This window comes from Oncorhynchus keta, chromosome 19 (genome assembly GCF_023373465.1).
Source record: "Oncorhynchus keta strain PuntledgeMale-10-30-2019 chromosome 19, Oket_V2, whole genome shotgun sequence".
Lineage (NCBI taxonomy): Eukaryota > Metazoa > Chordata > Actinopteri > Salmoniformes > Salmonidae > Oncorhynchus > Oncorhynchus keta.
In genome coordinates this window covers 76,738,023-76,760,226 of record NC_068439.1, presented here as the reverse complement: position 1 = coordinate 76,760,226, position 22,204 = coordinate 76,738,023, and the positions used below count along the sequence as shown (strand labels likewise).

The window sequence follows — 22,204 nt, the reverse complement described above, 5'->3', positions numbered from 1 at the left end:
AGATCGCACCGACTGGGACAGGAACTTCTAAGGGGGAGCTTTATATATAAATGGATGAGACTATTGGTAGAGGCCCTCTATTTCACCTCCCGTTCTGGTCGCCTCAACCATTAATTTAGAGGTAGTGTGGTGGTCTCCCTTTGGGCTCAGGAGGCTAGGGAGAAAGCTAGCCCTGTGCCAAAGAAGAGGAACAATGTCCTTCTGAATTTCCTCAGAGAGACAGGAGAGGAGGGACAATGAGGCTCGGGAGAAAGAGGAGAAGAGAGAGGAAGAGGCTGCCAAGAGAGGGGACAAGTTCCTCTCTCTTTTTGAAAAATGTGTAGATAAGGTGTGAGAGTTTTGAGAGAGATGTGAGTTAGGGTTTTAAAGTTAAATTTTAAAGTTCAAATAGTTAAATTGTAATTAAGCAAGGGTTAACATGATCCACTGCTCCCTGTGTCTCTATACAGTTAGATATTGATAACACCATAACAACCATGTAGCAATTCATGTGAATTGACTTATTATGGTGAATTTTGATGCTGAACTATATTTGATGTCACAAGGGCAAAACAGGAACATGGTAAATTCAGAGAATTGTTGTTTACGTGTTTTACATCTCATGTAGTTCTAACCCTGCAGGGACACGGGGGGTATGCACTCACGACTGTTAGTTGCTCTGGATATGAGCGTCTCGTAAATGACTCAAATGTAAAATCACTACATAATCAGTGGGCCTCTTTAATGTGCTCCCAGCTGACCCTCTTGTGTGTGGTAATGAATCTCAGTTGTAATTTCCTTGATATCTCCCCTCCTTTATCTCCTTCTCAAAGCACATTGGAGCAGACTATCTGAGCTTCCTCCAATGCGTTTTGAGAAGGAGGAGAGAGGAAGCGAGTAATCAAGGAAATACGATCGAGATACAGCTGTTCCCTCTGTTCTTACTCTTATATTACAGGTGATGGGCTGCACTTGTCTGTGTGAAGATTGTGGGGTGCTGTTTTTTGAGCGCAAGAACTAGAATAAATTGAACTGACACATTCCATAATTCTACATGAGACACTCATCTGTTCTACATGATGCAGCATTGTGCCCACACTAAACACAACTCAGGGCTCTTTCTCAACCTTTTTTATCCCTGTTTTTTTCACGGTCCTTCTCATCCAATAGGTTTAAGAAAGGGGTGAGGAGAGAGCATGTAAGGAAACAAGGAAATCCAATTCATGTTTGTGATTGTCCCAGAATGTATCAGAGAAGATCCAAAGTCCCTCTCCTCCGTCTCTTGGTTTAAAGAAGAATCAGAGCAGAGTGTAAAGGACCTTGGGCCACCTGTACAATCACGTATACAGGAAACAAATTAAAGGCAATTTACAAAGTTTAGGACACAAGCTGTATTGTGTAGCACAGATATGAACGTCTCTGCATATGTTCAGCACTATTGATGATAATAAAAATGTTATACAACACCTGTTATACACCACCACCAGGCCTGTTGGCTAGTCCTCCACCACCAGGCCTGTCGGCTAGTCCTCCACCACCAGGCCTGTCGGCTAGTCCTCCACCACCAGGCCTGTCGGCTAGTCCTCCACCACCAGGCCTGTCGGCTAGTCCTCCACCGCCAGGCCTGTCGGCTAGTCCACTACCACCAGGCCTGTCGGCTAGTCCACCACCACCAGGCCTGTCGGCTAGTCCACTACCACCAGGCCTGTCGGCTAGTCCTCCACCTCCAGGCCTGTCGGCTAGTCCTCCACCGCCAGGCCTGTCGGCTAGTCCTCCACCGCCAGGCCTGTCAGCTAGTCCACTACCACCAGGCCTGTCGGCTAGTCCTCCACCACCAGGCCTGTCGGCTAGTCCTCCACCACCAGGCCTGTCGGCTAGTCCTCCACCGCCAGGCCTGTCGGCTAGTCCTCCACCGCCAGGCCTGTCGGCTAGTCCTCCACCACCAGGCCTGTCGGCTAGTCCTCCACCACCAGGCCTGTCGGCTAGTCCTCCACCACCAGGCCTGTCGGCTAGTCCTCCACCACCAGGCCTGTCGGCTAGTCCTCCACCACCAGGCCTGTCGGCTAGTCCACTACCACCAGGCCTGTCGGCTAGTCCTCCACCTCCAGGCCTGTCGGCTAGTCCTCCACCACCAGGCCTGTCAGCTAGTCCACTACCACCAGGCCTGTCGGCTAGTCCTCCACCGCCAGGCCTGTCGGCTAGTCCTCCACCGCCAGGCCTGTCGGCTAGTCCACTACCGCCAGGCCTGTCGGCTAGTCCACCACCGCCAGGCCTGTCGGCTAGTCCTCCACCACCAGGCCTGTCGGCTAGTCCACCATCACCCAGGCCGGTTGTCACGCCCTGGTCTAAGTATTTTGTGTTTTCTTTATTATTTTGGTCAGGCCAGGGTGTGACATGGGTTTTTTATGTGATGTGTTTTGTCTTGGGGTTTTTCGTAGGTATTGGGATTGTGGCTTAGTGGGGTTTTCTAGCATAGTCTATGGCTGTCTGGAGTGGTTCTCAATCAGAGGCAGGTGTTTATCGTTGTCTGATTGGGAACCATATTTAGGCAGCCATATTCTTTGAGTGCTTCGTGGGTGATTGTTCCTGTCTCTGTTAGTTTGCACAAGATAGGCTGTTTAGGTTTTCATGTTACGTCTGTTGTTTTGTATTGTTCGTGTTTATTCGCTTTATTAAACATGTATCAAAATTACCACGCTGCATTTTGGTCCGATCCTTGCTACACCTCCTCGTTAAATACACATCCATATATAGCTCTTCATTTTCTGGTTAAAGCACAATGAAAGTAATAAATTAAACCAAAACAATATTGGTGGATGGTTGTTGAATCAATTATCTTGAGAATTTCTATACCGAACAGAAATATCCATGCAACATGTAAAGGGTTGGTTCCATGTTTCATTAGCTGAAATAAAAGATCCCAGAAATGTTCCACACGCATAAAAAGCTTATTTCTCTCAAATTTTGTGCAGAAATTAGTTTACATGTCTTTTACAGAGCATTTCTCCGTTACCAAGATAATCCATGCACCTGACAGGTGTGGTATATCAAGACCCTCATTAATAAACAACATGTCATACCAGTGGAGGAATACCAAACATGTTTTTATATACTCAGAGGACTATTATTAGCATGTTTTAACCACTCCTATATTGTCACGACTTCCACCGAAGTTGGTTCCTCTCCTTGCTTGGGCGGCGTTCGGCGGTCAACGTCACCGGCTTTCTAGCCACCACCGATCTACGTTTCTTTTTCTATGTGTTTTGTCTTGATTGTACACACCTGGTTTCCATTATGTCATCATTTATTCCCTATTTAACCCTCTGGTTCCCATATGGTTTTGTGCGTGTTTGTTCTTTGTTATGTGGTCGCTCTTTTGTGTTGAGTTAGATTATTATTCCCTGTATGGAATTAGTTTGTGATTATTTGCGAGTAAAGTAGGTTTTTACTCAGTTCTGTGTCCTACCCGCTGCACACTGACACATGACATATATAAATGGTAGATTATTGGACATAGTGTTCGATTTCATTATTACTGAAACAGGATCCAAGTGGTATTGTTAATGGGATTTATCTGTTAATTGAATGATTAGAATATTCCACCATGAAACCATATAATTGTATGGAATTTATTAGAATGTATAAAATTATAACCAATAAATGTGTAGTTCTAGTCAGAATTAGGGTAAAACAATATAGCTAATGTTTATGTCTTTATAGTGTCTTAAAAACAGACTGTCTGAGCAGAATTTGGTGCCGACCTTGGCTAGGGGCCACTGAGAGATTTGCGAAAGAACAGGGAGTGATTCTCACGGTCCCTAATCTTTGTCGGCTGGGTAGCAGGACATTGTGTGCTAATGTTAGTGTGAATGTGTGTGCGTGAGAAGCCAGTATAAAATTAATTGTTTTGTACAACAGAGCAGCGATCTCGTAAATAAACTTTCTGACTATTGTAGCTGGGCCTCCGTCTGATTCATTTCAACCAGTTTCTTACAAATTCTGGGTTTCAGGCTGAGTAGTTAACTGAATGAACATTGAGAACATAATTCTTGTGACAGGTTTATACAGTATAAAGATCCATTCCATAGAAAAAATTGTAGGCCTCTTACACTAGTGTTGTGATGCAAAAATTCTAGCTAGCTGCTGAGCGCACAGAATGAAAAAGGTTTTGTCAGATATTATTCATCCTAATCAGACAGGCTTTTACATGGACGATACACTGGATATAAGACAAGTATTGGAACACTATGAAATATCAGAGAAACCAGTCCCGGTTTTCATAGATGACTTTGAAGAGGCTTTTGATAAAGTATGACTGGAGTTTATATATAAATGCAAAGAATATTTCCATTTTGAAGAATCTCTTATAAAATGGGTTCAAGTTATGTATAGCAACCCTAGATGGAAAATAGTAAATAATGGCTACATCTCAGAAAGAGAAAATAAGACAAGGTTGTCCACTATCGGCATATCTATTTATTATTCTATTTATTGTTCTGAGAAATGAAGGCTATTCCATGAAATATGTTGCCAAGAAGCTGAAGATCTTGTACAACGCTGTGTACTACTCCCTTCACAGAACAGCACAAACAGGCCCTAACCAGAATAGAAAGAGTGGAAGTGAATAACTGAGCAAGAAGACAAGTACATTAGAGTGTCTAGTTTGAGAAACGGACGCCTCACAAGTCCTCAACTGGCAGCTTCATTAAATAGTACCTGCAGAACACCAGTCTCAACATCAACAGTGAAGAGGCAACTATGGGATGCTGGCCTGTGTACCAGTAGCAAGACGGAGTGCATTAATGCTACCTTAATGCTAGTCATTGAGTCAAGCTAGGTACGTAGAACCACATGATGACATTCAGTGCATACATGTACAGTACAGCACTCCTTTAAAAGTATTTTTTTTAAACAAATATTGAAATAATTTAAATAGTTTTGTCATGTTTGCAGCTATGTGGCATAGACACACTCATGTGGCAGGTTAAATTTGTAGTTGGCAATGAACATTTTTTTAAATAATGTTTTAAAATATTTGACTATTGGCCCCTGACCACTACCTGATGCGTGGCCGCGCGTATTGTTGACCGCTATAGTTGACAAATAGCCTCTTTTCCTCGCATCTTTTCAGTTTGATCATTTAGATTGCTACTTTGATAAATGCTATCAATGTGCATAATATCTAACAAGTGTGGCAAGGGTAGGGGAAAAAAAGGTGAAACACTAATGCGCATTCTGACTGAGTGACAGCAAACTTGGCTGCCTGCTGCATGTTGAGGACACATACACACCCACCCTTTGAACGCTGCTCCTAATCTGCAGCTTTTTTAGAGTGAGAATGAGAACGTGCAGGGAGGTATTTAGGCATATTAAAACACTTTGAACATTTGCAGTACTTCATTACAGGTAACGTGAATGTGTTCTCTGTAGGAGTAGCTAGCTGTCTCTGGCTAATAATAATCGCAACGTGAAATATCTCTGACCAGGTTTAATAATGCTTCAGAAAGTTGTTTAGCTCTCCTAGTAGCTGTCAGCTAACTAGCTAGCTAGCCCTCCCTGTCCGGTTGTAAACACTAACGTTATCTACTTCTGTTACAATGAATATATGTAGATATTCAGTCAGGGTCTCTATAATATTTTCAGATTGTGGGTTGCTATAACAGACCGTTCTAATTATCCATCATTCCCTACAGTTTGCACCTGAACTATTATTTTCCTCTCTTACTATCAGTTCGAAGTTACAAAAGTGTATTACAAAAACGGGGCAGGCAAACGACAGGTCAAGGGCAGGCAGAGGTCAGTAATCCAGGGCAGTGTCACAGGGTACAGAACGGCAGGCAGAATGGTCAAAACCGGCAAAACTAGAAAACAGGGACTAGAGGGAAAAATGCTGGTAGGCTTAACAAGATGAACTGGCAACAGACAAACAGAAACACAGTTATAAATGCACAGGGGATAATGGGGGAAATGGGCGACACCTGGAGGGGGTAGAGACAAGCAGAAGGCAGGTGAAACAGACACTTATTTTTGTATATACGTATTAAGGAAATGGAGTTTGTGGACACCCCTTCAAAATAGTGGATTCGGCAATTTCAGCCACACTGATTGCTGACAAGTGTATAAAATCGAGCAAACAGCCATGCAATCTCCACAGACAAACATTGGCAGTAGAATAGCCTTACTGAAGAGCTCAGTGACTTTCAACGCGGCACTGTCATAGGATGCTGCTAGAGCTGCCCCAGTCAACTGTACATGCTGTTACTGCAAAGTGGAAACATCTAGGAGCAACAATGGCTCAGCGGCGAAGTGGTAGGTTACACAAGCTCACAGAACGAGACCATTTTTTTATTTTTATTTCACCTTTATTTAACCAGGTAGGCTAGTTGAGAACAAGTTCTCATTTGCAACTGCGACCTGGCCAAGATAAAGCATAGCAGTGTGAACAGACAACACAGAGTTACACATGGAGTAAACAATTAGCAAGTCAATAACACAGTAGAAAAAATGGGCAGTCTATATACAATGTGTGCAAAAGGCATGAGGAGGTAGGCGAATAATACAATTTTGCAGATTAACACTGGAGTGATAAATGATCAGATGGTCATGTACAGGTAGAGATATTGGTGTGCAAAAGAGCAGAAAAGTAAATAAATAAAAACAGTATAAAAACAGTATGGGAATGAGGTAGGTGAAAATGGGTGAGCTATTTACCTATAGACTATGTACAGCTGCAGCGATCGGTTAGCTGCTCGGATAGCTGATGTTTGAAGTTGGTGAGGGAGATAAAAGTCTCCAACTTCAGCGATTTTTGCAATTCGTTCCAGTCACAGGCAGCAGAGTACTGGAACGAAAGGCGGCCAAATGAGGTGTTGGCTTTAGGGATGATCAGTGAGATACACCTGCTGGAGCGCGTGCTACGGATGGGTGTTGCCATCGTGACCAGTGAACTGAGATAAGGCGGAGCTTTACCTAGCATGGACTTGTAGATGACCTGAGCCAGTGGGTCTGGCGACGAATATGTAGTGAGGGCCAGCCGACTAGAGCATACAAGTCGCAGTGGTGGGTGGTATAAGGTGCTTTAGTGACAAAACGGATGGCACTGTGATAGACTGCATCCAGTTTGCTGAGTAGAGTGTTGGAAGCCATTTTGTAGATGACATCGCCGAAGTCGAGGATCGGTAGGATAGTCAGTTTTACTAGGGTAAGCTTGGCAGCGTGAGTGAAGGAGGCTTTGTTGCGGAATAGAAAGCCGACTCTTGATTTGATTTTTGATTGGAGATGTTTGATGTGAGTCTGGAAGGAGAGTTTGCAGTCTAGCCAGACACCTAGGTACTTATAGATGTCCACATATTCAAGGTCGGAACCATCCAGGGTGGTGATGCTAGTCGGGCATGCGGGTGCAGGCAGCGATCGGTTGAAAAGCATGCATTTGGTTTTACTCGCGTTTAAGAGCAGTTGGAGGCCACGGAAGGAGTGCTGTATGGCATTGAAGCTTGTTTGGAGGTTTGATAGCACAGTGTCCAATGACGGGCTGAAAGTATATAGAATGGTGTCGTCTGCGTAGAGGTGGATCAGGGAATCGCCCGCAGCAAGAGCAACATCATTGATATATACAGAGAAAAGAGTCGGCCCGAGAATTGAACCCTGTGGCACCCCCATAGAGACTGCCAGAGGACCGGACAGCATGCCCTCCGATTTGACACACTGAACTCTGTCTGCAAAGTAATTGGTGAACCAGGCAAGGCAGTCATCCGAAAAACCGAGGCTGAATGAGTGCTGAAGTGTTGAAACACTCACTACCGAGTTAAATACTGCCTCTGGAAGCAACGTCAGCACAATAACTGTTTGTGGAATGGGTTTCCATGGCCGAGAAGGCGCACACAAGCCTAAGATCACCATGCGCAACAGTTTGGGGAAGGCACTTTCCTGTTTCAGCATGACAAAGCAAGGTCCATACAGAAATGGTTTTCGAGATCATTGTGTAAGAACTTGACTGGCCCGAACAGAGCCCTGACCTCAACTCCATCTAACACCTGTGGGATGAATGGAACGCTGACTGTGAGCCAGACATAATCACCCAACATCAGTGCTGACCTCACTGATGCACTTGTGGCTGAATGGAAGCAAGTCCCCGCAGCAATGTTCCAACATCTAGTGGAAAGCCTTCCCAGAAGAGGGGAGGATGTTATAGCATCATAGGGGGGACCAACTCCATATTAATGCATTACATTAAGTAGCCAATTTTGGAATGAGATGTTCGACTAGCAGGTGTTCACATATTTTTGGTCATGTAGTGTATATAGGAAGGAACTACCAAATGTCATTTTTGGTGAGTTTGGACATTTACAAGCAAATGTGAACGAGAGACGTGCAAATGAACAAAGTTTTGATTCATTCTTTGTCTGAAGGAAGACAGTACTGGCTCTGAAGCAGTGTCTGTGTGGAGTTTGGAGTCACTAGGCTACAGGGCCTGCCTGCTCTGCTCGGAGAAGAGGGGAACAGGGATAAGGAGCAGACGGGCAGAGAACCGAGAGAAAAGTCAAGATAGTCAGATGTACAAATAACTCATCCAAAGGGCTTTGACTTCTCAAATACGTCAGAAAGCTTACACAATATGATGCCCCATCACTTTGACGACAGCACATTGACTGATGTGTAGCTACTTTTCTCTGGTACGTTCCTCAGTGTAGCCAGCCTATTTTTCTCCAGTAAATTGCAAGATTAACTTTAAGGTAAATATTAGAAAATGTAGCTAGCTACGTTAATTATACGATGATAAACATTAGAATAATCAATATAAAACACAACCTCTGTCAATACACAGCTGGACTCACCTGCTCCCGCTTTCTCCTGTTGTGATGTTTTCAAACAAACTTACTCAACTGTTCTGGGGAACTATGGTGTGCTTTATAATGTAAAATAATGTGAACGGTGAAATTAAGAGCGCAATCTGCTTTATCTCCTAACGCATTGCACAAGTTACTGCTGGTATTTACTTAAAAAATAGCTACAAATTATTACAAAGTATTGACGGTTGAAAAACCATCCCGTGGCTATTTCCAAATACCCCGGTATACAGTATACAGCCCAAGCCTACTGGATGCACTTCACATGCCGTCTCTGTACAGATGTTCTGCAGCCTAACCCTGTCCAGCAGGGGAACGGCAAGAAAGTCTTTACCCTTCTCCAACATCACCTCCTTCAACAGGTGTTCGATGCACCGGATGGTGGATTCCTCTGTCCAGTATAAAGGGATTGCTCCCTCTTCGCTCGGCGTAGCAGGGCAACATACTCTATACTGTATTCTATACCATCTACTGCACTTTGCCTATGCCGCACGGCCATCGCTCATCCATATATTTATATGTACATATTCTTATCCATTCCTTTACACTTGTGTGTAAAGTAGTAGTTGTTGTGAAATTGTTAGATATTACTGCACGGTCGGAACTAGAAGCACAAGCATTTCGCTACACTCACATTAACATCTGTTAACCATGTGTATATTTCCAAATAATTTGAGTGATTTGATTTGACATCTACTGCTTGAAGATGCACCCTGACAGACTGCTCATGAAGGTAGGATGACAGTAGGGTATGAAGGTAGGGTGACAGTAGGGTATGAAGATAGGGTGGCAGTAGGGTAGAAGGAAGGGTGGCAGTAGGGTACGAAGGAAGGGTGGCAGTAGGGTACGAAGGAAGGGTGACAGTAGGGTACGAAGGAAGGGTGACAGTAGGGTGTAAAGGTAGGGTGACAGTAGGGTAGAAGGAAGGGTGGCAGTAGGGTAGAAGGAAGGGTGGCAGTAGGGTACGAAGGAAGGGTGGCAGTAGGGTACGAAGGAAGGGTGACAGTAGGGTACGAAGGAAGGGTGACAGTAGGGTGTAAAGGTAGGGTGACAGTAGGGTATGAAGGTAGGGTGGCAGTAGGGTATGAAGGTAGGGTGACAGTAGGGTATGAAGGTAGGGTGGCAGTAGCGTATGTAGGTAGGGTGACAGTAGGGTATAAAGGTAGAAGGAAGGGTATGAAGGAAGGGTGACAGTAGGGTAGAAGGTAGGGTGACAGTAGGGTAGAAGTTACTATAGGGTGACAGTAGGGTATGAAGGTAGGGTGACAGTAGGGTAGAAGGTAAGGTGACAGTTGGGTAGGAAGGAAGGGTGACAGTAGGGTAGAAGGTAGGGTGGCAGTAGGGTAGAAGGAAGGGTGACAGTAGGGCAGAAGGTAGGGTGACAGTAGGGCAGAAGGTAGGGTGACCGTAGGGTAGAAGGTACTGTAGGGTAACAATAGGGTAGAAGGAAGGGTGACAGCAGGGTGACAGTAGGGTGACAGTAGGTATGAAGGTAGGGTGACAGTAGGTATGAAGGTAGGGTGACAGTAGCGTAGAAGGTAGGGTGACAGTAGGGTACAAGGTAGGGTGACAGTAGGTATGAAGGTAGGGTGACAGTAGGGTATGTAGGTAGGGTGACAGTAGCGTATGAAGGTAGGGTGACTGTAGGGTAGAAGGTACTGTAGGGTAACAATAGGGTAGAAGGAAGGGTGACATTAGGGTGGAAGGTAGGGTGGCAGCAGGGTGACAGTAGGGTACAAGGTAGGGTATGAAGGTAGGCTGACAGTAGGGTATGAAGGTAGGGTGACAGTAGGGTAGAAGGTAGGGTGACAGTAGTGTATGAAGGTAGGGTGACTGTAGGGTAGAAGGTACTGTAGAATGATGGTAGGGTAACAGTAGGGTATGAAGGTAGGGTACAAGGATGGGTGACAGTGGGGTATGAAGGAAGGGTGACAGTTGGTTATGAAGGTAGGGTGACAGTTGGGCATGAAAGTAGGGTGACAGTTGGGCATGAAGGTAGGGTGACAGTTGGGTATGAAGGTAGGGTGACAGTAGGGTATGAAGGTAGGGTAGAAGGAGGGGTATGAAGGAAGGGGGACAGTAGGGTAGAAGGTAGGGTGACAGTAGGGTATGAAGGTAGGGTGACAGTAGGGTAGAATGTAGGGTGACAGTAGGGTATGAAGGTACTGTAGGGTGACAGTGGGGTATGAAGGTAGGGTGACAGTAGGGTAGAAGGTAAGGTGACAGTTGGGTAGGAAGGAAGGGTGGCAGTAGGGTAGAAGGAAGGGTGACAGTAGGGTAGAAGGAAGGGTGACAGTAGGGTAGAAAGTAGGGTAGAAGGAAGGGTGACAGTAGGGTAGAAGGAAGGGTGACAGTAGGGCAGAAGGTAGGGTGACAGTAGGGCAGAAGGTAGGGTGACCGTAAGGTAGAAGGTACTGTAGGGTAACAATAGGGTACAAGGTAGGGTGACAGTAGGTATGAAGGTAGGGTGACAGTAGGTATGAAGGTAGGGTGACAGTAGGGTAGAAGGTAGGGTTATAGCAGGGTGACAGTAGGGTACAAGGTAGGGTGACAGTAGGTATGAAGGTAGGGTGACAGTAGGGTATGTAGGTAGGGTGACAGTAGCGTATGAAGGTAGGGTGACTGTAGGGTATGTAGGTAGGGTGACAGTAGGGTATGAAGGTAGGGTGACAGTAGGGTATGTAGGTAGGGTGACAGTAGGGTATGTAGGTAGGGTGACAGTAGCGTATGAAGGTAGGGTGACAGTAGGGTATGAAGGTAGGGTGACAGTAGGGTATGTAGGTAGGGTGACAGTAGCGTATGAAGGTAGGGTGACTGTAGGGTAGAAGGTAGGGTAGAAGGTACTGTAGGGTAGAAGGAAGGGTGACATTAGGGTGGAAGGTAGGGTGGCAGCAGGGTGACAGTAGGGTATAAGGTAGGGTATGAAGGTAGGCTGACAGTAGGGTAGAAGGTAGGGTGATAGCAGGGTGACAGTAGGGTAGAAGGTAGGGTGACAGTTGGGTAGGAAGGAAGGGTGACAGTAGGGTAGAAGGAAGGGTGACAGTAGGGTAGAAGGTAGGGTGGCAGTACTTGTTACTCCATACATTTCCCCTGACACCCCAAATTACTTATTACATTGTGACTGCTTAGCAGGACAGGACAATGGTCCAATTCACACACTTCTCAACAGAATATCTCTGATCATCTACTGCCTCTGATCTGGCTGACTCATTAAACACACACGCTTCGTTTATAAATTATGTCTATATGATGCAGCCACCATTATACTTGAAAATCTGGAGAGTGGTACTCAGTAATGGGTTGTATTGGATTTTCCCCAAACATAACACTTTGTATTGCCACATTCTGTGCAATATTTCCTTGGTGCCTTGTTGCAAACACTATGCATGTTTTGGAATGTTTGTATTCTGTGCAGGCTTCCTTCTTTTCACTCTGTCAATTAGGTTAGTATTGTGGAGTAACTACAATGTTGTTGATCCATCCACAATTTTCTCCCATCACAGGCATTAAACTGTAATTGTTTTAAAGTCACCATTGGCCTCGTAGTGTAATCCCTGAGCGGTTTCCTTCCTCTCCGGCAACTGAGTTATGAAGGACGCCTGTATCTTTGTTGTGACTGGGTGTATTGATAAACCATCCAAAGTGTAATTAATAACTTCACCATGCTCAAAGGGATATTCAATGTCAATTTTATTTTTATGTTTTACCCATCCCTGGTCTGTGTGGTTGAATCTGTGTTTGAAATTCACTGCTCGACTCAGGGACCTTACAGATAATTGTATGTGTGGGTTACAGAGTAGTCCTTCAAATATCATGTTAAACACTATTATTGCACACAGAGTGAGTCCATGCAACTTAAGCACATTTTTACTCCTCCTGAACTAATGTAGGCTAGCCATGACAAATGGGTTGAATTGTTATTGACTCAAGACATTTCAGCTTTTCATTTTTTATTAATTTGTAAAAACATTATGGGATAGGCCAGTGATAAATTCAGGATGTAACACAACAACATGTGTAAAATGCAGAGGAGCGTGACTACTTTCTGAAGGCAATGTGTATTGTTTTCGTAATCACATATTGTTTAGGGCAGGCCCATAACTTTTGCAACCTAATGATTATAGCTGTGTTCGGTCACAAAGACATTTATGGTGACAAAATGTGCCACCTGTGGATTCAAAATGAGTAGCCCAATTATACCACAATTTAATTTAGTAATTTTGCATTAAAAAATAAATAGAGGGTAATTCCACTCTCACATATTTTCAAGGTGTAATTTTTACCTTTTTATTTAACTAGGCAGGTCAGTTATTGAGGCAAAACAGGAGAAAGTTGGAAGGATAGGGGAACACCAATCTCTGTCTGGGAGTCATATACAGTGCCTTTGGAAAGCATTCAAACCCCTTGACCTTTTCCACATTTTGTTACGTTACAGCCTTATTCTAAAATGAATCAAATCGTTTTTTTCCCCTTTCAATATTCATACAATAACCCATAACGACAAAAAACGGAATTATCACATTTACATAAGTATTCAGACCCTTTACTCAATACTTTGTTGAAGCACCTTTGGCAGCCATTACAGCCTTGAGTCTTCTTGGGTAAAATGCAACAAGCTTGGCACACCTGTATTTGGGGAGTTTCTCAGATTATTCTCTGCAGATCCTCTTAAACTCTGTCAGGTTTTACGGGGAGCATTGCTGCACAGCTATTTTCAGGTCTCTTCAGAGATGTTCGATCGTGTTCAAGTTCGGGCTCTGGCTGGGCCCGTGTAGAATTGCAGGAAATTTGTGGTAAAACTAAAGAAAAAAATAACATATCTGTTTACCATATGTTAATAAAATACTTTTTCTGCTATCAGATCCCTCAGAATGTATTTAATGATAGTTTTTAAACACGATGCTGAGTTACTGTGAAGCGGCTAATTGTACAGTTAATAGAGCAGCCATTATCTACAGCAGCCAAGAGGATAATGGCTTACATGCCATACACCACTATAAAACCACTGTCCAACCAGGTAGACAGTACACAACAAAGCCATCACAACCATTCTAAATCAGTGTCATGACATTGGCCCGGGGGTTAGGTTTATGACAGTCATAAATACATCTTCCTGCCTTTTTCCTCTCTCTCTGCCCTACTGAGGTTATAGTTGTAAACCCCTTGGTTAACATAGAGATTCTGGGAACGTCTTAATGTGGGGGGAAATTAACTATATTCTGGTAATCCGAACAATTGAACATATGCGGTGGTACTTAATGAATATGATGTCAGTTCGGTTGTCATCTGAGACATTCTCATCAATGATAAGATGACATAAACTCTACAGTGGAAAGTCTACACATTAGAGTTATCGGATTCACATAGAATTGTTGTTCAATTTAAATGTTTGAATATGAAATTATTTGTGATGGGATGAAATGTGATTTTAGCTTCTAAAATGTGAGATGTGGGTTTTCATAAGATATTGCTGCTCACTCAGTGGCCCGCCCACGTGAAGAGAAAGAGGTTGTAAACTATGAAACACACCCCCTTTCTCCCTTCCTATATAAAACTTTGACGACAACATAACTTCCTGTTCCGTTGCGGGAGGATGACGGTCCTATGTCAGAATGGTTTAGATAATAACTACAGAACGAAGCCAACATCAGCATGAGCTTTTATTTTGCGAATTGTATGAACTTTGAACTCTTATTCACGACAGAAGTGATACTGTACCTCCTAGCCGTTGAGTTAGCGACCGCAGCTGCAAACGCAGGTTAGGAAGGAACAGACAGAGTATCCCATCTACAAATGGGATACAAATACACAACAACGTTACTACAACTTATCCAAGTGACCACCAGAGACATTCTTCAAAGGACAGAGGACTTGGTTTGGCAACACGGTCTTCCATCTACCACCAACCTACTGAAGCGCAGCTCAGAGTAAATATTTATTGCATTTTCCTTTTCCAAATGGGGGGTAATTTAGAATGCATAAGATACTGTATTTACGAAAGCCCAGCTTCTTCCCTTTGTTCCTCAGTCTTCCCGCTCCTTCACTCAAAGCCCCTTTTCTTTGTGTAAACAAGCTGTCATATCTGTTCTGCCCGCTAGGGATGTTTTCCTTTATGACGTAATTTGTAATCAAGTTATGATTAATTGTGTGTATGTGAATTCTGCGTGATTAGTTAGGTATTTAGTAAATAAATAATTTAACCCAATTTTGTATTGCTGATTCAAAATATTAGCCAGGGTTCTTGCAGATAACCAAGAATTTACAACTTTCAGATCATGTGACTGAAGTAAGATGAAGATTAATCTTGACTGCTATTGATGTAAAATATTACTAGGTCTTTAAGAGTTTATTCGGAAGATAACAGCTCTATAAATATTATTTTGTGGTGCCCGACTCTCTAGTTAATTACATTTACATGATTAGCTCAATCAGGTGATATTAATTACGGATAAATTATTTTATAGAATAGCATGTCATATCACTTAATCCGGCATAGCCAAAGAGACGACATCAGGATGAGTCAGTGTTGGTTGTATTTGAGGGCTCAAGTAATATTTGCGGGGCTTTTTCAAAGACATCTTCAGTTTTTGTCTTTTAAATTCTGATAAAAGTAAAAATGTTCTTCCTCATGAGGTCTCAGGGCTTGCCCATCTTACTAAATACTTAACTGAACTGACTATTTTTCCTAGACAGTGGCTATTCTCCTCCAGTTGTCTTGCCCGGGCACTTCATAACTGTGTCTCCACAGGGTTACATTCATGCACACTCAGAGTGACTGAGTGGCAGTGGGTATGACTCCAATTTCTGAAGCCAGTACTGATAAATGCATAGTCTGCTTTCACAGCGAAGGATTTGACAGAAGACAGAAGTCACAGCACAGAGCCTTATCAGCCACACCCCAGGTTTATAGAGACCCAAGTGCTGTCAAACAAAGTTTAATCTTTCCCTGCGAAGTGGTTTAATGACTTTCTCTGGCTACATTACAGTCCATTGCTACAAGGTGTTTTATGTTTCTATTGCATGAAAGCATTTTGAGGAAAAACCTCTAAATGCAATAGACACGTAAAACCCCTTTATTACAGTGATATCACAGGCTGCTGCCTACATTGAGATCCAATCACTGGCCACTATACAATGCACTCTAAATAATGCCACTTTAATAATGTTTACATATCTTTCATTACTCATATCATATGTATATACTGTATTTTATACCGTCTATTGCACCTTCGCCATCGCTCATCCATATACTTACATATTCTCCTTCACCCCTTTAGACTTGTGTGTATTAGGTAGTTGTTGGGGAACTGTTAGATTGCTTAGATATTACTCTTAGATATTATTGTTAGATATTAATGCAGTGTCGGAACTAGAAGCACAATAATTTTGCTACACTCGCATTAACATCTGCTAACCATGTGTATGTGACAAATACAATTTGATTTGATTTGAGAGGGCATCAGGTCTTGAATTTATATGGTGGATTGCTTCTTCTCAATTCCATTTTGGCTCTCTCAGACTCACTCAACAGTCTAGGCAGGCTAGCCTGAGAACTACTGTAGAGTGTGAGTGCAATCAGTAGAGAAAAACTGTTCCTGGAGCCCTGTTCCTGGAGAGCTACCATCCAGTAGGTTTCAACTCCATCCCTGTTCCAGGAGAGCTACCATCCAGTAGCTTTAAACTCCATCCCTGTTCCAGGAGAGCTACCATCCAGTAGCTTTCAACTCCATCCCTGTTCCAGGAGAGCTACCATCCAGTAGCTTTAAACTCCATCCCTGTTCCAGGAGAGCTACCATCCAGTAGCTTTAAACTCCATCCCTGTTCCAGGAGAGCTACCATCCAGTAGCTTTAAACTCCATCCCTGTTCCAGGAGAGCTACCATCCAGTAGGTTTTCACTCCAACCCTAATCTAGCCCACCTGATTCTAATAATTAGCTGGTTGATAAGATGAATCAGGTTAGTTTCAACTGGGGTTAGAGCGAAAACCTACAGGAGGGTAGCTCTTCAGGAACAGGGTTGGAGAGCCCTGTACTAGAGCAAGTGGCCCCCTCAGCTGGCCGAAACAAGCACAACATGAATGGCAAGCCAATACCGGTAATAACAGCTCAAAACGATTCACTCAAGCCACAGTCCTTTTTTACGTTCTGAGGGGAAGTCGGGGACATTTCCGGCGATAGATCTAGATGGGGACAGGCCACCAAAATCGTGGACTGTCCCTGAAAATCGGGGATGTCTAGTCACTATCCCACGTTTTTTTATTTTTTTAAATTGCTCCCGAGTTGAGAATGTTGGTAGCCTATCCAGAGACCAATATGGTTACTTAACAAGCCAATGCTAACTAGTGTTAGCACAATGACTGGAAGTCTACAGGTATGCCAGATAGAGCAGGGGTTCTCAAAGTGGGGTCTCCAGGGGTCTGAGGAGGTACTTCCGGTGGTCCATGGTGAGATCTCAAAATATAATTTATTTGTATCTTCCTAATTGTACATTTGAATGACTATTTCAAACAAATCAAATTAATTTTGGCCAAGGGATCCATGGAATAAGTTTAGAGGGTGCAATACAATGTAATAAGATTAATCTACAGTTTATGTTCTTAACCCTGGGCAACATGGGCCTGGGACACTCACAGTGATATTGGTATCCACAGTGTTCCACCAATTATCAATTTTTCAGCTGAGTAAGCCTACTTCTTCTATAGAGTTCTTGTATTGTGCAAAACGCACTGTAATTTAAAGTAAAAACCCTTAGTTGCTACATCCATTTTTGGTTTGGAATTTCATGATATATATACCTATTGATTCATGATAAATATAACTTCTAAATGCCTCATGAGCTTAGTTCAACTGTCGTGCCCCAAAATAACTTGTTTTACTCCAATGTTTGTAATGAATGTATATGTAATCAAACACTGTATAGCTTCAAAACATTGGTAAAACAGTCATGTTGCTATCATGGCTGGTCAGTACCTGTATCCATAGCTCTGTGAGAGTGGTTACATATGTCTAGGCCCATCCCTCAGCTTTTTACCAAAACAGTTCACGCTTTGTTATTGTTTTAATTAAGGACTCTAGCTTTTTGGCTTTAAAACTGCACATTTTTCTCTCTGCCTCGTGGCAAAATGTGTAGAGTTGCAGGAAATGAACTTGCAAAATGTTCTCTTCAATGCAAAGATGTGGAACTTTTAAATGTTCCTTCCCAGGGCCCGATACTTGGCTCATGCACTGCAGAAGTCATAGTAAAACTCCTTGTATGCTATCTTTTATCTCACTCGAGGGGCGTCCCTGATGAATTTGCTTTCACAAAATGTTTGTGAACGCCTTCCCTAGCGAATTCTAAATAGAGCATTCTGAATAATGCTTTTCTATTCCTGATTATCGGTATTTCCTTGGAAATCATTTGAACATTTCTGAATAATAAACATTCCTTTGTATTAGCATAATGCATATATATAAACGCAAAGGGATCATTGACCTTTTGGGAACTATGTTCTCTTGTAAGCAGCTCACTGTAACTGTGCTTCAGTCGCCATCTAGTGTTTAAAGAAGGCAGACACAGCTTTTCATTACAAGATAGGGGTCAATTGCGTTTCAATTCAGGAAGTGAACAAAAAAAAAATGAAAGAAGAATTGAAACTATAGAGCTAATTTCAATTGTTGTATTGGAAATTAAATTAAAGGTACATTACACTTCAATATCAATGTTTGGCCGATTTTGATATATTTTTTATTAGGATCCCCATTTGTTGACACCCTGACACAGAACTAAAAATACATTACACTTCGATATCAATGTTTGGCCGATTTTGATATATTTTTTATTAGGATCCCCATTTGTTGACACCCTGACACAGAACTAAAAATACATTACAAACAATTACAATTTACGTTAAGACATAAGAAACTTTTAACAAGTAGACATTACAGACAGTTAAAATACCTGACCAGTAATACATTTAACATTTAGTAGATGCTCTCTAGTATGGTTTCAGTCTAATGTAAAGATAAGTCCACGTCTAACACAATCGGTTGTAAAGGTACATACAAGTCTCAACCCCAAGTGATTGGAAAAGACAAGCACTACAAATTACACAGCGATTCACTTTTCCATTCAATTTGGATTGTGGCAAAGAGCTGACTCCTTAAAACAGATGTCCTGGGACGTTGAGAGATCTGACAATTTTATTTGGGGGACTACTGAAACCCATTGCCACTGTTTGGTTCCTGCAGAAGAACAAACAAAAAAACATCCTAGTTACTTGTAGTTCGGCTTCAGTCATGCTTCAATACACACATATGAAAAACATGACGTCAATGGCAAGGAATCCACGACGGTTTTTCATTTTTGATAGACTTGTACGGTGTGCAGAGTTTGTTGTAACCTATCCAGCTTGCTGATAACAAAGAGTGATTCATTTTAAGATTGACTTCAGGTGTCCCTGGTGTTGGATTTCCACAACAGCTTTCCCAAAAGGGATGCTGGCCCTTGTTGACTCCAATGCCTCCCATCGTTGTGTCATGTTGGCTGGATGTCCTGTGGGCGGTCGACCATTCTTGATACACACGGAGAATGAAAAACTCAGCAGCGGTGCAGTTCTTGACACACTCAAACCGGTGAGCCTGGCACCTACTACCATACCCCCACTTAAACCATTTGTCTTGCCCATTCACCCTTTGAATGGCACACATACACAATCCATGTCTCAATCGTCTCAAGGCTTAAAGATAATGTTTTTACCTGTCTCCTTCCTTTCATTGACACTGATTGAAGTGGATTTAATAGATGACATCAACAAGTCATCATAGATTTGACCTGGATTCACTTGGTCGGTCTATGTCATGGAACGAGCATGTGTTCCTAATGTTTTGTACACTAAATAAATATACCCTCAGTCGCCAGTTTGTTGGGTACACCCATCTCGTACCGGGTCGGACCTCCCCTTTGCCTCCAGAACAGCCTGAATTATTTGGGGCATCGATTCTACAAGGTGTGATGTTCAAACATTGCTCAATTGGTATCAAAGGACCTAACCAGGAAAACCTTCCCCACACCATTACACGACCTCCACCAGCCTGTACCTTTTACACAAGGCAGGATGGGGCCATGGACTCATGCTGTTGCCACCAAATCCTGACTCTGTCATCAGCATGACACAACAGAAAATGGGATTCATCGGACCAGGTGGTGTTTACCACTCCTCAATTGTCAGGGGTTGGTGATTTGGCGCCCCCTGGAGCCGCTTCTCATCTGCTGCAGTAGGCCATCCGTGACGTAGACTGACGAGTTGAAATAAACACATTAGTTCAAGTGTTTCTGCCTTTTTACCCTCCAAGGGGTAAGAAGAAGGGGAATAACGTCAAAATGTATTTTCTCAAACTGAGGAAACATTATTAATCTTAAACGCACCACACTTCCTCATAAGTGTTGCTTTCCATCACATGTGTGAAAATAGTGTTTCCCATTGGAGTACATTGTGGCTAACGGGATCGTTGCACAATGAACATTGTTTTCATACTTTACAATAGGGCCCCTGAATCAGAAAAACATATTCTTTCAGTCGAGACAAAAACAGACAAAGACGAATTGAAAACAATGAATCCGCTAACTAGAGTGGACAAAGTACACTACTTCACATTCACATTTAACTAGTGGACAAAGTACACTACTTCACATTCACATTTAACTAGTGGACAAAGTACACTACTTCACATTTACAAATGTTCTCTGATGTTTTTTCAACTCTCTTTGCAAATCTGAATAACAATTCAAAGTTGCATAGTATTACATAAATAACAATTAATTGTAAAAAAATACAAATGAAAAAACATCCGTCAACGTGCCTGGAGTTCTACATGGCCCTGAGAGCTGACACCCTGCTGCAAAAGGCAGAAGGACACTTTTAGTCAAAAGAGGTAATGAAAGAAACAAAACAATGCTCCATTCTTACCATCTGACTGGGCCGTATGCACCAAGGTACTTTACCATCTGACTGGGCCGTATGCACCAAGGTACTTTACCATCTGACTGGGCCGTATGCACCAAGGTACTTTACCATCTGACTGGGCCGTATGCACCAAGGAACTTTACCATCTGACTGGGCCTTATGTACCAAGGTACTTTACCATCTGACTGGGCCGTATGCACCAAGGAACTTTACCATCTGACTGGGCCTTATGCACCAAGGTACTTTACCATCTGACTGGGCCGTATGCACCAAGGTACTTTACCATCTGACTGGGCCGTATGTACCAAGGTACTTTACCATCTGACTGGGCCGTATGCACCAAGGTACTTTACCATCTGACTGGGCCTTATGCACCAAGGTACTTTACCATCTGACTGGGCCTTATGCACCAAGGTACTTTACCATCTGACTGGGCCGTATGCACCAAGGTACTTTACCATCTGACTGGGCCTTATGCACCAAGGTACTTTACCATCTGACTGGGCCTTATGTACCAAGGTACTTACAGTTGAAGTCGGAAGTTTACATACACTTTAGCCAAATATATTAAACTCAAGTTTTTCACAATTACTTACATTTAATCCTAGTAAAAACTCCCTGTCTTAGGTCAGATAGGATCACTACTTTGTTTTAAGAATGTGAAATGTCAGAATAATAGTAGAGAGAATGATTTATTTCAGCTTTCATTTCTTTAATCACATTCCCAGTGGGTCAGAAGTGTACATACATTCAATTAGTATATGGTAGCATTGCCTTTAAATTGTTTAACTTGGGGCAAACGTTTCGGGTAGCCTTCCACAAGCTTCCCACAATTAGTTAGGTGAATGTTGGCCCATTCCTCCTGACAGAGCTGGTGTAACTGAGTCAGGTTTGTCGGCCTCCTTGCTTGCGCAAGCTTTTTCAGTTCTGCCCACAACTTTTCTATAGGATTGAGGTCAGGGCTTTGTGATGGACAATACCTTGACTTTGTTGCCCTTAAACCATTTTGCCACAACTTTGGAAGTATGCTTGTGGTCATTGTCCATTCAGAGACCCATTTGCGACTGAGCTTTAACTTCCTGACTGATGTTTGGAGATGTTTCTTCAATATATCCACATAATTTTCCTCCTCATGATGCCATCTATTTTGTGAAGTGCACCAGTCCCTCCTGCAGGAAAGCACCCCCACAACATGATGCTGCCATCCCCGTGCGTCATGGTTGGGATGGTGTTCTTCGGCTTGCAAGCCCCTTTTTCCTTCAAACAAAATGATGGTCATTATGGCCAAACAGTTCTATTTTTGTTTCATCAGACCAGAGGTCATTTCTCCAAAAAGTACAATCTTTGTCCCCATGTGCAGTTGTAAACCGTAGTCTGGCTTTTTTTATGGCAGTTTTGGAGCAATGGCTTCTTCCTTGCTGAGCGGCCTTTCAGG

General features: G+C 42.9%; 1 protein-coding gene across 1 annotated transcript; it reads left to right on the top strand.

The window, feature by feature from the left end:
* The first annotated feature begins 1,341 nt into the window (after window positions 1-1,341).
* Window positions 1,342-2,958, top strand: LOC127909070 (uncharacterized). Its single transcript, XM_052468969.1, has 2 exons — window positions 1,342-2,328; window positions 2,952-2,958. Exons 1-2 carry the CDS (start codon window positions 1,421-1,423, stop codon window positions 2,956-2,958), a joined length of 915 nt encoding a protein of 304 aa, XP_052324929.1. The 5' UTR covers window positions 1,342-1,420.
* The last annotated feature ends 19,246 nt before the right edge of the window (window positions 2,959-22,204 follow it).